Source organism: Zalophus californianus, chromosome 11 (genome assembly GCF_009762305.2).
Source record: "Zalophus californianus isolate mZalCal1 chromosome 11, mZalCal1.pri.v2, whole genome shotgun sequence".
Taxonomy (NCBI): domain Eukaryota; kingdom Metazoa; phylum Chordata; class Mammalia; order Carnivora; family Otariidae; genus Zalophus; species Zalophus californianus.
In genome coordinates this window covers 55,546,851-55,562,794 of record NC_045605.1, presented here as the reverse complement: position 1 = coordinate 55,562,794, position 15,944 = coordinate 55,546,851, and the positions used below count along the sequence as shown (strand labels likewise).

The following is a 15,944-nucleotide window of genomic DNA, read 5'->3' as shown; positions in this document are numbered from 1 at the left end:
GTGTGGGAAGTCAGGGGGATGTGGGGAGGGTTCTCGGAGGACACCTGTGCATTTCTCCTGTCTGTCTTCCTGGATCTCGCTCCCTCATCACCTGTCTGGACGCCCCTCTCGCTCGCTGAGCCTCTCCTTGGCAACGTGCCACCGCGGCTGGGGAGTGGAGGGGAGGAGGGGATGCACGAAGCTGTCACCTCAGGCTTGACGGGTTGGTCCCGTGGGAGCCATTAGCCAGCTCAGTCAGGCCCACACACTCCACCTCCACCCCGCAAACTCGTACGGGCTTGCCTCACCCCTCCTGTTGCAGTTCCCAAGGCAGGCCCGGGGGCGGGGATGCACCCGTGCCCCTCACAAATTCCACTCATGGACAAGGGGCACCAGCGCTGCGTCCACGGCCACAAAGGGCCTCTGCTGTGGTGCCGAAGGGCCCGGTGAGGGTCGAGGTTTCCAGCACCAGCTCGGCAGACAGACAAACCCGAGTTTGGATTCCAGCCCCACCTGTCATTCCCTGAGTTACCCTCACCTCTCTGTGCCTCAGTTTCTCTCCTAGGAGGCCAAGATAATACGGGTACTTCTTTGGAGGGCTATTATAAGGATTAAATGAAGTGAGCATAACACTAAGCATGGGGGGTGGCACTTAGGAAGCCACTCAACAAATATCCCTGGAACCCAGGGTTCTGAGAAAGTTTTCCTCAGAGGGTGGACCTCAGGTCCAGCCCTCCAGAATGGTGGTGCTGGGGGCGCCTGGGTGGCTCAGTCGGCGCCTGGGTGGCTCAGTCGGTTAAGCATCTGCCTTCAGCTCAGGTCATGATCCCGGGGTCCTGGGATCGAGCCCCGCCTCGGGCTCCCTGCTCCGCAGGAAGCCTGCTTCTCCCTCTCCCACTCCCCCTGCTTGTGTTCCCTCTCTCTCGTGTTTCTCTCTGTCAAATGGATAAATAAAATCTTAAGAAAAAAAAAAAAGAATGGTGGTGCTGGCCTGCGCACCCTTACTACATAGGATTTCTTGGCCCCAGCGGTAGTGTCTGGCTCCCGCTGGGCAAAGTGAGGTGAACTGATGAGCCATTTCATATGAGCACTGGCCTGGGGAGCACTGACCTGGGTGTAGATCTGGTCTAGGCTGGGTCTGTCCTCCGGAGCCTCCTCCCAGCACTGCTCCATCAGCTGGATACACTCCGGTGGCCCATGGTCAGCGGACACCAGGGGCCGGCACAAGGGAGGAGGTGATGCCACCCTACTGATGATTTCTGCAATAAACGCCATGTGCATGTTAGGCTCGTGGTCCCCCGCAAGGCTCGTGGGAAGGGGTTGGCCTGGGGTCCTGAGAGAGAAGGCAGGGGAGGCCTTTGGGGATGCAGAGACCGGGCCCTGAGGGTATTCCTTGGTTCCCCTGCTCTGTACCGCAGAGCATCCTGGCCAGTGGACCCAGGATTGTCCAGGATGTGACCCGTGCCTCACGCTAGGAGCTGGAAGAGCAGGTTTTAAATTCTGAATCTGCTACGACGTCTCCAGGAGATGGTGGACAAGACAGAGATCTCTCTAAGCCTCAGTCTTCCCATCTGTGAAATGAGCTTAATAAACCGCCTTCTTAAGAGGGGTGCAGAGGTAAGAGAGAACCTAGCAGGCTCTCCCCCACCCCGAAACCCAGCTGCTGCTGCCAGCCAGCAATGCCCACCGATGTGCTTGAGACCTTGACGCTGTGGCTCCTTCCACCAGCCCTGTCACCTGGAGACTTTCTGGTGCCAGTTCCCCGGGTAAGAAACAAGACTGTCTGCTTTCATTATCATCATCATTATTATTTTCCCAAGACAGCCCCTGCCATGATCTTCCCATCCCCTCTCCCTGTAATAAAGACCACCAGACTAAGTCGAGGTCCAACAGATCGGTGTTCTAGCTCTGGCTCTGCCACTTGCCATCGCTCTGTGCCTCAGTTTCCCCATCTAACAACTGTTTGAAAAAGCTCTGCCTCGGGAAGCTATTGGAGACATTGGGGGAGCTGAGAGATTCACAAGGGCACTGGGAGGAAGTGGGGCTGAGATCAGGAGGGGAGTGCTAGACCCCCCACTGACGTTCTAAGTTATGTCACTTCTCTGAGCCTCAGTTTACTCATGTATAAAAAGGGCATAAAATAGTACAGACTTCCTAGGGCTGAGGGGTACAGCAGGTTACTTCCTGAGGAGGACTAGGGTCCTCCTCTCTTGGCCGAGGAGGTGGGAGCCCTTAATGGCGCTGAGGAGAAGCTTCTTTCTGGATTTCAATCCCCTCCCCACTCCTTGTTGGCCCCCTGGTTGGGGACAGGGCATGAGTCCCTGTCTCATTTTACAGATAGGGAAACTGAGGCTCCTGGGAGTGAAGTAGCTCATGCACAGCTACAGGGCTGATAAGAAGCAAACTCTAGATCTGAGCCTGATCTCTTCCTGCATGATTTTCTTTGCCCAGAGGCTTCCAGCCTGCAGGCAGCAGACCCTGAGGGCCTCTGGGTAAAGGATCTGGAAAGCTGTATGCAGATGGACTCAATAATACATCACACACGCACGTACAACTCTTTTTCAAAAAGTATTCGGATGGTGTTGGGATGAATAAAATACAAATCCATTTCAAAGTGTTGCTGATTTCAGAGCAGATTCTGTCTTGGGGTATGGTCTCAGTCAGCGGATATTAAAAATCAAATAGTAGCATGTGAGGCTCCAAACGTTTTTGACATTAAAGTGGAGTCCTCATACGTGAACATGCTGAAAGCCACCGGCCCAGGCCAGGCTGGGTGTCACGTTCCCTCACCACGCCAGGCACGCACACCCAATGCAACACCGTATCACTGTGACTGAGGGGCCATGTCAGTGGCTGCAGGAGGGGACTGCACGTCCAGCTCTGTGGGCATGTGCTCCATGGACGGCTCCAGGAGATTTGAGGGCAAGAGCATGGACCCACTGCTTCCCGCTGAGAAGTCCCTTCCCTCCTCTGAGCCTCAACCAATTATCCCAAAAGAATGCCCTTACCCCCTCACGAGGTTGTCCAGTGGAATAATGCATATGACAGAGCTCTGGAAGCTGCAGGTGTCCCCCCCCACACACAGGATCTTGAAAAGATGTTATTTCTGAGAGCGAGGAGGGTCTGCTTCCAAGTTGGGAAGTCAGGAGAGAATGTGGGGTCCCCCATCAGCACCTCCCTAAAACCACTGAGGCAAATATTTATAGAGTGCCCACCAGGGGTCAGACACTTTGTGTAAAGAACTTCACTGAATCCTCACAACCACTCTGGGAAGCTGGTATGTTCTTCTAGCTGTCCCCCTGCTGCCTGTTTCTAGTCCAGACCCTGTTTGGTCCCCATTTTACAGATGAGGAAACTGAGGCTCAGACCCTGAAAGGGATTTCAGACTTAGGCCAGTGTCCCCCAGTACCTGTGCTCTTTGCATTTCCTCCCTGAGACCAGGGAGGGCACCCCCTGCCCAGGAAGGAGCAGGCCCTGGATTGACAGCCCAATCCAGTGGTGACCATCCAAGGATTCCAGGCCTGGTCCCTTCCCCTAAAACCTCACGGAGTCCAGGCCCGAGGGGCCGTGCCCTGGCAGCCTGGCTTGCACACTCTGTCTGGCCGGTCTCCCCTCTCCTGGCGGGCAAATGTGGGGGGGCAAGGCTGCTGAGGAGTGTTAAACAAATGGCCTGACAAAGGCCCCTCTCCTTCCCACTCCTCCACCTCATAAATCTGGGGCCTGGAATGCTCATTAGTCACCGAGCAGTGCTATGGTGGAGAAAGGAAGTGAGCCAGGCCTCCCTTGAGTTAGATTATCCACTGGGGGTGGGAGGGGATGGAGGGCTCAGCTTCGTCGCTGCCCTGCCCTGTGGCTGAGATGCCAGGCTGTCTGTGGGGACAGGTCCCTGGGACTGGACACAGGCAGCAGGGGGACAGCTAGAAGAACAACACAGAAGGGGAGGAAATGTTTCTGAAGTCGGGCCCTGGCACTGGGGTCAGAGAAGAAAATGTCTAAGACCGGGTAATGATGAGGAAGGTATGAGTGAGGATCCTGCACACCTTGAAGGAGATGAGATGCTTTTGAAGGAGCCCCACCTGGACAGAGAAGCAAGCCCCCAAATACTGAGCGGCCTAGCCACATCCGACATGGGCCAGATGTCTGGCCCATTTTTTATTTCATCCCCATTTTAAAGATGAGAAAACTGAGGCTCGGAGAGGGGGAAGTGATTTGTGTAAAGTCGCGTAGTAAGTAAGTGACGCAGCTGGGGAAAACGGAGGTCTGCATGAGCACAGGGTCGGCACTAAGCAAGGGGGTGGTTAGGGCAGGAGCACCCACAGACACCACAATGACCCTGGAAGAGGCACAAGGGGGTGGAGGTTTTCTCCCAGAAACCAATGTCTTCAGCCCCAGAGCTGGTCAGCTGCCATTTTGGCAGAGCTGCTGAAGGCTGCCTGGCTTAAGCCAAAGAAACTCAATTCTCACGGTCAAACCAGGCCAAGTGTGTCTGTGTGGTCATTCCTGGATTTTCTGATGGCCACGGGGCTCCCCAACCGCATGGGGACTCCAGCGAGAGGAAGGCCGAGGAAGGAGGACAGGGGTGCCGTACCTTCTGCGGAGAGCCCCAAGGAGCTGTAGGGTGGGCCTCGGGTCAGCACCTCCTGCAGGACGATGCCGAGGCTGAAGGTGTCTCCTCGGAGGGTCCCCCGCCCGGGCGCCCCCGGCGTCCGCAGCAGCTCCAGAGCCGTCCATAGCAGCTCTGCGGTCACAGGGCAGAGCCACACCGTCCTCACCCACCGACCCCCAAGCTGGGCTGAGATGGGCGGGCGCTTCACACATGTGGTGTCCTTGCCCAGGAGGATGTAGGTGCTTCTGTTCTCCCCCATTCACAGGCAAGGGGCTGGAGGCAGCTCAAGGTGACACCACGGGAGGTGCTGAAGGATTGGACATCTCCGCCCTCCCCCTGCCTTATAAGCATCCAATTGAAACAGAGGCCTCAGAACCTACTGGTGGCCCCTGCCTACCCCTGAGCTGACCTTCTGGGGCTGGCCGGGGGCGGGGAGCCCGCTGAACATCCAGGAGCTCCGCATAACCATGGTCAGTGACCTTGAGAACAAAGCGTCCATCCACCACACAGTTTCGGGACTTGAGGCGGCCATGAGGGAAATGCCGATGGTGCAGATACCGCATGCCCTGGAGTGGACATAATGGTGGTCCATAAGGCCTGTGATGAATGAAAGGGGCCCCTGGTCCTCTCAGAATCCCACAGACCCTAGAAACCCTTCCTGTCTCCTCTCACCTTTTCCCACACTGTTCAAGTTTTTCTTAGACAAAGTGGAAAGAGACCAGGTCTTGGAAATCTGAGCATCTCTTGTCTCCCTGCCCTCCCCATGTTCCCCATAGCTCCAGACCCGGGGAGGGTTCTCACACGGATCAAATCCAGCAGCAGAGAGGCCTTGAAGGTCCAGTCCAGCCGCAGAGCTTCATTCCGCAGCAGGTCCTCCAGGCTGCCCCGGGCACAGTGCTCCAGCACCAAAGCACTGACCCCAGTGGCTACAAAGACGCCCAGGCAGGCAGCAACATTCTCATGCCTCAGCTCCCGCATCTGTTGGGGCAATGGGCACAGTAGCAGCCCCCAGGAGCTTGTCAAAGGCTGGACCAGGTACAACCCACATCTGGGCCTCTAGTATTTAGCACCCAGCACAGGGCAGAGCACAGGGAGACACCAGAAATGTTGGATGGATGGATGGATAGATAAGATGGATATGTGGATGGATGGATGCATGCATGCATGGATGGGTGGATAGATAAATGGATGGATGGATGGATGGATGATGGATAGATGGATGGATGGATGGATGGATGATGGATAGATGGATGGATGGATGATGGATAGATAGATGATGGATGATGGATGATGGATGATGGATGCATGGATGGATGGATAGATAAATGGATGGTTGGATGGATGAATAGATGGACGGATGATGGATGGATGATGGATGGATGGATGGATGATGGATGATGGATGGATGATGGATGATGGATGGATGGATGATAGATAGATGGAGGATAGATGAGATGATGGATGGGTGGAGGACGGATGGATGGATAGATGGACAGATGATGGACAGATGAATAAGTAGGTGAAAAACTGAGTGGAAATGTCATGGGTAAATAAGTAAGTTGTAGCCAACTCCACGGTATAGGCATCTAGGCCTGTTTCCCCAAGCTAGGTGGCACCATGTACCTGAAAACTGTACATTCTTTCCCCTCAAGACTCAAGGACTGATGAGGAGAGGAAGAAGAGCAGAAGGGATCAGCCTCAAGAAGAAAACAGCCTCCCTGATGGCTGCCCAGCTGGTCAGAGAGCTCCAACCTAACCAGCAATGCTAACATTTGTCCAAGCAAGAGAGACGGAAGCCTTATTTGGTGGGGACCGCCTCACAAAAACAGTTCAAGCGTCACCTAAGTGGGGGAGACCTGAATGGAGGTCACAATCATATTAATATATCTGGTGAGTTGAGAATGGCCTCAATCCTTTGACCTTCCTGATATCAAGAGGCGGGACGTCTGTCCTTTCCCCTTGAGCGAGTCCTGTGATGGCTGTGACCAACAGAACATGGTAGAAGTGGTCTTGTGCATTTCGGGTTTGGTTCTTAGGACACTGGCAGCTTCTATTTTCTGTCTCTTGGAGCCTTCTCTGTTGGGGCCTTGAATGGCTGTAAGAAGTCCCTCTACCCAGAGTCATCACACTGGAGAGACCACGTGGAGAGGCCCTCAGACTACACAGAGTGGAAAGTCAGGTCTGGCTGAGCCCACACTTCCAAATGCCCTGCCACGTGTGTAAGTAACCAAGCGTGTAAGTAAAGCCATTTTAGGCCCTCTAGACCTGAGGTCAGCAAACTCTCTGTAAAAGTCCAGTTCGTAAATATGTTAGGCTTTGCAGCCCATACAGTCTCTGTCACAAATACTTACCTCTGCCATCTGCGGGCAAAAGCTGACATAGACAATATGTAAAGGAATGCGCATGAGTTCCAGTAAAGCTTTTTCCTATAAAAACAGGCCTGTGGGCCATAGTTTGCCAACCTCTGACAGCCCATTTAAAGCCTAATACCATTGAGTGACCCCCAACCAATGCCAAATAGAACCAAGGACTTGCTCAGCCGGGCCCTGCCCAAATTTCCTACCCACACAAGTATATCATAAAAATGATTATTGTTTGAAGCTACTACATTTCGTTACATGGTCATAGATAACCAGAACATATTGAAGGTTCTGAAAAGCCCGATGGCTAACTCAAGCAATTTCCAAACTTATTTGACCACATCTAGGACTCTTTCTTTTAAGAAACATCTATTCACTCTGGTTGCAAGATGCCCACCAGGTCAGGCCTACCCTCGCCTCCAGTCACTTAATCTTTCCAAACCTGATTTCAGATGGTCGTCATGTAGGAAATAATTACAATAAAATTCACCATTTATCAAAGGCACACTGCTAACCAGGGACAGTTCTAGGTTATTTCATATGTTCTCTCCAATCCTCATACTTCCCCGGGAGTGGACTTCATTAGTTCCATCTTACAGGAAAGCCAAGCGTTTCACGGAGGCAGAACTCTCATTAGGACCTTCCTGACTCAAACCCTGTGCTCTGTCCTCCAGCCCACAGTGCCTCTCGGGATGGTGGCAACCTCAGGAGTGAAGGCGCTCATGTGGTTAGTGATGAACAAGTGACTGGAAGCTCCCTGAAGGAAGGAACCCTGTCCCTCATCTCCACAGCTGTACCCCCAAAACCCAGAACATGGCCTGGCACATAGGTGGTGCTCCATACACAGTGAATAAATGGGTGGATGGGTGGAGGGTTGGAGGGCACGGGATGGGGTCCTTCGCCTCTGGTGGTCATGGCGATGGCCATGCTGGGGTGTGATGTGACTGTAGGGATACCGGTGTGTGAAGATGACAGTGATTGTGCATAACAGTGGTTGAGGGGTCGGCCATGGGGCAGGGACTGTGACTATAGGAAGGACTCCTTCCTGAGGCCAGAAGCTTCTACGTTGAGTGGGGCCCACTTCATACCCCTAGGGGTCTCCTGGCAGCACCCCCTCCACAGCCCAGCCCCCATCCCCTCGGCAGCCCTACCTTTCTCAGGAGGCTGAGACAGCTGGGCCGCAGCTCAGGGGCTTCAGACCTCTTCAGCCACACCCACTCTCCCTGTTAAGGAAGGACAAGAGTTTACTGCTGCTGGTCCGCAGCTGTGTGGCCTTGGGTAAATCCTTCGGTGTTTCTTGGCCTCAGCTTCTCCCCCATAAATGTATCCTTTCTGTGTGCTCCAAGCCAGGCAGAGCCTGGCCAGCGGAAACCAAAGTTAGACTTTCACTTTGGTGGGGCAAAGCCAGGGGCCTGGCTTTGGCTGACAGACCTGCGTTCAGTCCTAACTCCGCCACTGTCTGGCTCTGTGACCTTGCATAAGAGACGTTGGTTCTCTGAGCCGCGTGTTCCAGCTCCGTAAAGTGAAGATGAGACCCCCACCCACAACGCAAGGGCTAACAATTGGTGCATATAGAGCATGTTAGCTCCCAGTCTCAAGGTCAGCTTTACTCTGCAGGCCTCAGGCACCCACGATACCCCAAAGCCTGGGAAGTGACTGGGGTTGGGGAGGGCGGTCTGTGACCCAGGGCTTGTAGGAGAGGGTACGGTGGGAGAGAAGGAAGCTTCGGGCCGGGGCTCTGTCCTCGCCCTGGCCTGACCCAGAGCTCGCTGCAGCCTTCGCCCTTTTGTCCCCTGTCACCGATGGGTTTCTGGCTCCTCAGCCACACGCACGGCCCGTCAGCTAACTCAGAGGAGCAGACAAAACACGCTGTGTACATCATTAAAGCCTCCTTTCAGCATAAAAGAAACAAGATGGGATTCCCCTGCAGAGAAGGTGGAAAAGAAGGAGCCTGAGCCTCATGTCGCTTCCTGTACAATTAGCCCGGCTCATCAATCGTGAGTCACGGAGTATGAGAATGGGAGCATCAGTGAATTGTTGAATTTGCGAACACAGCACCTGAGAAACCACAGCATCCTCAGCAACTTTAGAATCCTGCTGGTCTAATCTCTGACTTTGCAGCCTCCCTATCAGCTGGTGGCGAGGCTCTGCCCAGAGGCTGTCTGGGGCTGGGTGCTGGCCCACACCTCTGAGCCTCAGGGACCTGGAATCTCACTGTCCCTTGCCAAAACAGGTAGGAGGGTGACCTAGGCTAGAAGCCCTGGGGTGGACCCATGCCGGGAGAGCTCAGGCCCAAGTGGCCAGGAACTGGTTGTTTCTCAAGGTCCGATCACGAACCATGCTGAACTGGGAGCTGGGAGTCCTACTTCCCACTCTTACCATGCCACTGATTTGCTGTGGGACCCAGGAAAATCACCGGTCCTCTTCAAGCCTCAGTTTCCCATCCCGTAACAGGAGTAGGGCATACCGACGACGGAGAGGCCATGCGCTCCCTCGGCTTCTCCCAAACTGACTGCAGCTCCTCAGGCCTGGACGTGGGGTGGCAGAGGCCCTCACCTGGTACAGGGCCACATTGGCGGGCTCCTGGGGGGCTGGCAGGCTCCTGGCTGACCCCTGGGCCACCGACCTCAGGCTCCCGCCATCCACCACACTCCTTGATGCGCTCATGCTCTCCATGTGCAGCCTCTGGAGGGAGCAGGCGTGGTCAAGAGCCTGGCCAGGCTTCAGTCAGTGGCTTGCCCAGCCAACCCGGTGCCTGCCCCACCTACCTGTCTGCTTGGGGGCCGTTGGATGAAGGTGAGCTCCTGGGCTGTTGGCAGGATCCGGTGGGGGCCCCGCACCAGCTGCAGCTGTTGGATGCCCAATCTGGAGGCAAGAGATAGTGGAGGGCAGAGGGATGGCACACACGTCACTCCCACCTTGGTCTGGTCCCTTGGACCTGCGCTGACCCCGGAGCCCCCTTCCTGTCTCCCTGGCAGGCCCAGCTGGGCTGGGAGGGCTCCGCTGAGCACTTCCTCCTGCAGAGACCCTCGGCCCCAGCTCAGGGCTCGCCCCCTGGCCTGCTATGCCTGCTGGTCCCTAGCCTGCGAGTTCCCAAATTACCTGGGGGCTTTCTGAGGTGATCAGAGCCTGGGGTGAGGGCTGGGCGTGGAGAGCCATCCCTCCCAGGTGTGGCTGAGGCTCAGGGAACACAGAGGACTTCAGACCCAGGAAGAATTGTTTTCAATGCTGAAGGTGCCCAGGGGAGTCATCCTGGTCCATGTTCATAGCCTGAAGCTCAGCGAGGGACGGTCCTGTGTAAGGTCCCAGGCTTCTTCCCCAACCTTCAAATGGACCTTTTCGGGAGGCACCCCAGCCTCGACAGGGCCCTGACCGAGGCTCTAGGACGGACAGGAGTTCTGGGCAGTCCTGAGGTGCTGGGATGGAGAATAGGAAAGTCTCCTGCGGGTGGCCAGGTGTGCCTACGGAAGAGAGGCCCTGCAGGGTGGGGGGCATCGAGGGGCAGAATTAAGCTCCAGCGCAGACAGAGTCTCACCTGATGAGGCAAGTGAGGGCCCCGCCGGCCAGCACCAGGAGACAGGCCAGAGCAAAAGCGAGGAGGCTGCCCAGGGGCTGTGTATCTGTGGGCGGAGCAGGGCGGATGTGAGTCCTAACAGTAACAACAGCACAAGGAGGGCAGCCCCCTTCCCCCAGCTCCTGCACCTCGTCCTTGACCTTCCTCTGGGAAATGGAAACAGAAGCCCCTACCCGGACCCTCCCCAGGGATGAGGCTCAGAACGGCCTCCCGGTGGGAAAGTCCTATCTGCGGACTGGTCATCACACACAGATACTGATTCCTAGCGTTTCTGTCTGGGTTCTTGGGCTCCCTGTCACCAGGTCCCCATTGACCCTGCTCAGGTCCCATTATAGTCCTGATCATACTATGGTCTTCTGTCTCCTGGCATAGCAGGTCCCTTCCCACTAGACAGAGTAACTTGATAGCAGGGCCTGTGTCTTACTCATCTCACTGCGCCTGGCACCCAACACAGGGCCTGGATGGGGCAGGTGTGAATAAAAATTTTGTAACCCTCTCAATTGCTGTCTTACTTTTTACACCCTCCCTGGGATGGGCCACTTACTACCTGTTTTGGCAGCCAGTCTCATTGTCCTCCACTCTGTTGGGAGAGCCCTCCTTACACTGATTCCAAATCTCCAGCCCTCATGTCAGAAGTTGGCTATAAAGAGGCTGCTAAGGATCACTGGGCAAGGTTGGGAGGGCACTTGGTTTGGGCAACCCCAGCATCCGTTTAAGGCTGGCAAGGAGGCTAAATGCCCAACCCTGTTCTGGAGAAAGGACATTGACCTCTGCTGCCTCAGGAAGGGGGCCATCCCTTCCTCCTTCCTTGCCTCCTCCTGTCCTCTTGTTGGAGGACCAGCGCTGCTCTCTGCCCCTGCTGAGGCCCCCAATCTGAGTTAAGTCCATCATAATAATAGCAGCAAATACCTCGCAATCCTCTTATACTATTGTACTGCATGAAGCACCTATTCTGAGGCTATTATGTATTTCAATTCGGTTATTCTGCACAATGACCTCTGGAAGTAGGTATGGTCATGATCACAATTTGGCTGAAGAGGAAAGAGAGAAATAACAGTCTGTGAGTGCCAGAGCCCGGGTTCAAACCCAGGCAGTTTTGCCCTGGCCTCTGGGCTCCTCACCACCGCACCATCCTGACACTCTCCCAGGCTCCGAGGGGGCTAAGCTCTGAGGCTTAATCTGGAGGCGACCAGGGAGCAAGCATACAGCCTGTGCAGAAAAGCGTTATGGGCCTAGAGGGCAGCAAGTGTCAAGGTTCTGAAGCAGGATCGGCCAGGTGTGCTTGAGGGAGGGCGGGGCAGAGCGGGAGGAAGACGGGCCAGGGAGCTGAGGGGCCAGGGTGCTGTGAAGTCCGAGGCCAGGACTCTGGCGTGACTCCGGGTGAGGCCACGGCTCTGCAGGTCCCGCTGGGGGTGTGCCCGATCTGATCACGGTTCCAAAGGATCCTCCAACCTGCCAGGTTGTACAAGGACAAGGGGGAAGCAGGGTAGCAATCCAGTGAGAGGTGATGAAGGCCTGGCCCAGGGAGGGCGCAGTGAGTAATGGGAACAGCTCTGCTTCTGGGCAAATTCTAAAGACGGAGCCCTCAGGGCGTGCTGACCGACCAGATGTGGGGTGTGAGGAGACAGAAGGTTCCTGCGCCTCTGGGAGGTTGGGGGATCATTACCTGCAATGGGGAAGATGATGGGAAGCAGGCTGGGGGGCAGACCAGGAGTTCAGGGTCAGACAACATCAAGCCTGAGATGCCCACGAGACCTGCAGGTAGCGTCTTACTGGACTTGTCCAGTAGGAGGTGGGGCAGAAACAGAGTGTGGGAGCCAACAGGCTGGAGACGTCAATCTGGGGGCCACAAGAATGGATGAGACGCCAAGGGAGTGAGTGCAGAGAGAACACAGAAAGGCTCAAAGCCCCCGAGGCCACAGGAGTCGGTGGTAACACGTCAGGACTGCAGGAGAACAGACAGGTGCCGGAGAAGGAGCAGGGGAGGCTGGAGAGCGACGGGGCGGCAGGGAGGAGGCAGTGGAGCTGACCACTCCCTGGCCAAGCAAGGCACAGACTGACAGCAAGCACTGGACCTCAGCCCCATGGAGGCCACGGGGGCCTCGATATGGCTGCTCCTGTTCGACAGTGGTGGGTCCGTGGAGCGGGTGCAAGAGAAAAGGGGAAGTGACATTTAATCCCCTTAGCATGGACACCATTTCAAGGAATCTTGCTCCCAAAGGGAGTCAAGGAATACGGCGGAGGCTGAAAGGAGAGGTGAATGAATGAATCTCTGAGGTTAACATTTCAAGACAGAGATAATCAGAGAAAACAAAGAACGTGGCACATCCTCTTGCCAACAAGACGCCTGAGACTCAGGCGGCAGGGAAGCCAGCCGTGGACAGGACAAGTCCAGCCGGTCCTGGCGTTCCTAAGTGCCCCCTGAGGGAGTGGTTTTCACTGAGAACCTGTGACCACACAGCCCCTTCCCATCTCCTCGAAGTACAAGCCCTGCTCCTGGGCTCTGCCTTGCCCCTCGTACAAGGACAAGCCTTTGAGGGTGCTAGGTGTTTGTTCCTATTTATACATGAGAGAGGGAGACCCAGAGAGGGTATGCAACTTGCCCAAGGTCACACAGCTAGTCAGCAGCAGCACTAAGCACATTTGCCCCAAAGCCCCTGCTGTCTGGTCTCTCAATCCATGATGCCTGATCAGTTGTATTGGAGATAATCATGACAACCCTGGGCTAGAGCGTGAGTTGTCATTTTCAGATCCCTGAGAGAAGACACATCCTGTGGCCGAGACTGCTACTCAGGCTCCCACCACCTCTTGGTTTCCCCTCCCAGAGCCCTGTCCCAGAGCACCTGCCCTACCCCTGTCCCCCGTTAGTTGGTGAGCTTCATCATGGGTGCTGGCTGTGAGAAGGACTCTTATCTGCCATTGCATCCTCAATTCTCAGCTCGAGCTTAGGACACAGTGGATGTTCGATAAATGTTTGCTGACTGATTTGTTGAGTGAATGAATTGAAACCAGCTAGACGGTGAAGTCTGTGAGCCAGGGCTGACAGAGGAGGATCTTCTGTGGGCTCCGTCAGCCCCTGGCTTCCCCATTCATGGCTCTGATCACACTGTGTTGTGTTGTTTTCAGCTGTCCCTGTCTCTGCCACCAGACAGAGGCCCCTGGAAAGCAGGCCCTGGTGCTGGTCTTCAAGTACATCAGCTCTATGAGGGCAGGGACATCATTTCATTCACTCCTATATCCCTGGGGCTGTGCACAGTGCCTGACATGTGGGAGGTCCTCCAGCAGCATTTGTGGAAGACAAGGGGCAAAGAAACAATTAGGGGAAGGTAGCTTCGTGAGCTACTTGCTAGTCGAGGGAACAGGTGACACTGGTCCTCCGCAGCGCGGGCACACACCCTATGAACATAAAGCAATTCACCCAGGTGCTGTGGGGATCACGGAAGAGGGGTCCCAGCCCTGACAGGTAAGACAAATAAGATTTAACCAGGCAAGGCGGGGAGCACTCCAGGAAGAGGAAAATGCATTAGATGGATGGACAGCTAGATGGATGGATGGATGGATGGATGGATGGATGGATGGATGGACGATGAATTACCTCTCATGCACAGCATATTGGGGTCAAACCAGCAGCTGGACTCACGTGCCGGAGGGGCCCCTCCTGGAAAGTGTATGGCCCTGTCCAGGGGCTGCACTCGCCACGTGCCTGTGTCCAGAATGTGGGTGGGGACCAGCTGGCTTCCCCGACCATCTGTGTCCAAAATCACATACTGAGCCAGCCTCCTGCCCTTCTCATCCATCCGGATCCTCTGGCTAAAGCCAGCCACGTTCAGAGCCCCTGTGTGGTCCCCCAAGTGGGCCCCTGAGAGCCCGGCACCATGGCTCTGAGAGCGGTTCAGGGCATGGGCCAGCAGGACAACAGCATCATAGATGGTCCCAAAGAGCGGGGACACCTGTGGAAGAGAAGGTCCCTCAACCCCTCAACCCCATAGCACTGACTCCTAGACATCTCTGAGCCCTGCCAGCCACAATCATGTGGATTATCACCCCATCCTGCCCTCAACGCAGCCCTCTCTGTGGTCCCACCATGACCTTAGTCCCCACTCAGTGGTGTCACAGTCTCCCTGGCCACCACCAACTCCAATGCTGCACAGGCACCTCAAACCGGCCTGATATGTCCGAAATGGAACTCCTGTTCTTCAAGGTTTCTGCCTAGTTCTGTTGCCCAAACCCCACTCCTCCCTCACTCTGGGAAACGGAACTACCACCTGGTGTCTCAAGTCTAGGTTTTATTCCCGACTCCTCTCTTTCTCTCTTCCCATTCGTCATTGAATCTTTTTGTTTTTTGGGGTTTTTTTAAGATTTATTTATTTATTTTGAGAGAGTGAGAAAGAGAGAGAGAGAGAGAGAGAGAGTACATGAGAGCGGGGAGGGTTAGAGGGAGAAGCAGGCCCCTCGCCGAGCAAGGACCCCGATGCGGGCTCCATCCCGGGACTCCAGGATCATGACCTGAGGCGAAGGCAGCTGCTTAACCAACTGAGCCATCCAGGCGCCCTGAATCTTTTTGGTTTTATTTCAGAACTTATTCCCAACCCAATTGACTCCTCACCCCCTCTGCTTCTGCCACCTGGGTCCAGGCCCCCTCACTGCTCACCCGGCCCACACAGGAGCCTCCTAAAGGCCTCCTTGCTTCATCGGGGTCTCTTCAGGCCACTCAGGCAACCAAAGTGTTTTTTTTTAAGATTTTGTTTATTTGGCAGAGAGAGACACAGCGAGAGAGAGAACACAAGCAGGGGGAGTGGGAGAGGGAGAAGCAGGAGCAGGGAGCCCGATGCGGGACTCGATCCCAGGACTCTGAGATCATGACACGAGCCGAAGGCAGTCACTTAACCAACTGAGCCACCCAGGCGTCCCAAAGCGATTTTTTTTAAAAAACATAAATCAAGGGGTGCCTGGATTAGGTGCAGGCGTTAGGTAGCCAACTCTTGGTTTCAGCTCCTGTCATGATCTCAGGGTCATGGGATCGAGACCGGGGTTGGGCTGTGCACTCAGCGCGGCATCTGCTTCAGATTCTCTCGCCCTCTCCCTCTGCCCCTCCCATTCATTCTCTCTTTCTCTGTGTCTCTAAAATAAATCTTAAAAAAAAAATGAATCAAATTATTCCTTACTTAAAACCTGCTGATCATTTCCCATTTCACGTATAATTTGAAACTCCTTACGCTGGCATAAAATGCCTCACATGGCCTGGCCCGAAGCTCATCTCAGACCCCTGTTCCCACGTTTCATGACAGTCCAGCCTCTCTACGCCCTCTGCCTATTCCTCTAGCCTCCAAAGCTCACTCTGCCTCCAGGCCTTACACCTAACGCTGCCCCTGGCTGGTCGCTCCTCACCCAGATCTGCACCCTGGCTGCTTCCTTCCCATTCAGG

At 55.1% G+C, this 15,944-nt stretch overlaps 1 protein-coding gene across 1 annotated transcript in view; it reads right to left on the bottom strand.

Moving 5' to 3' along the window:
• The window catches only part of LOC113913683 (guanylate cyclase D-like), a 51,729-nt gene that overhangs the window by 17,937 nt on the left and 17,848 nt on the right, over positions 1–15,944 (bottom strand). The window contains 9 exon segments of the mRNA XM_027577923.2: positions 1,090–1,238; positions 4,568–4,717; positions 4,995–5,151; positions 5,387–5,563; positions 8,097–8,168; positions 9,502–9,630; positions 9,714–9,810; positions 10,481–10,565; positions 14,115–14,469. Of these exon segments, the coding sequence (XP_027433724.2) occupies positions 1,090–1,238; positions 4,568–4,717; positions 4,995–5,151; positions 5,387–5,563; positions 8,097–8,168; positions 9,502–9,630; positions 9,714–9,810; positions 10,481–10,565; positions 14,115–14,469 (1,371 nt within the window).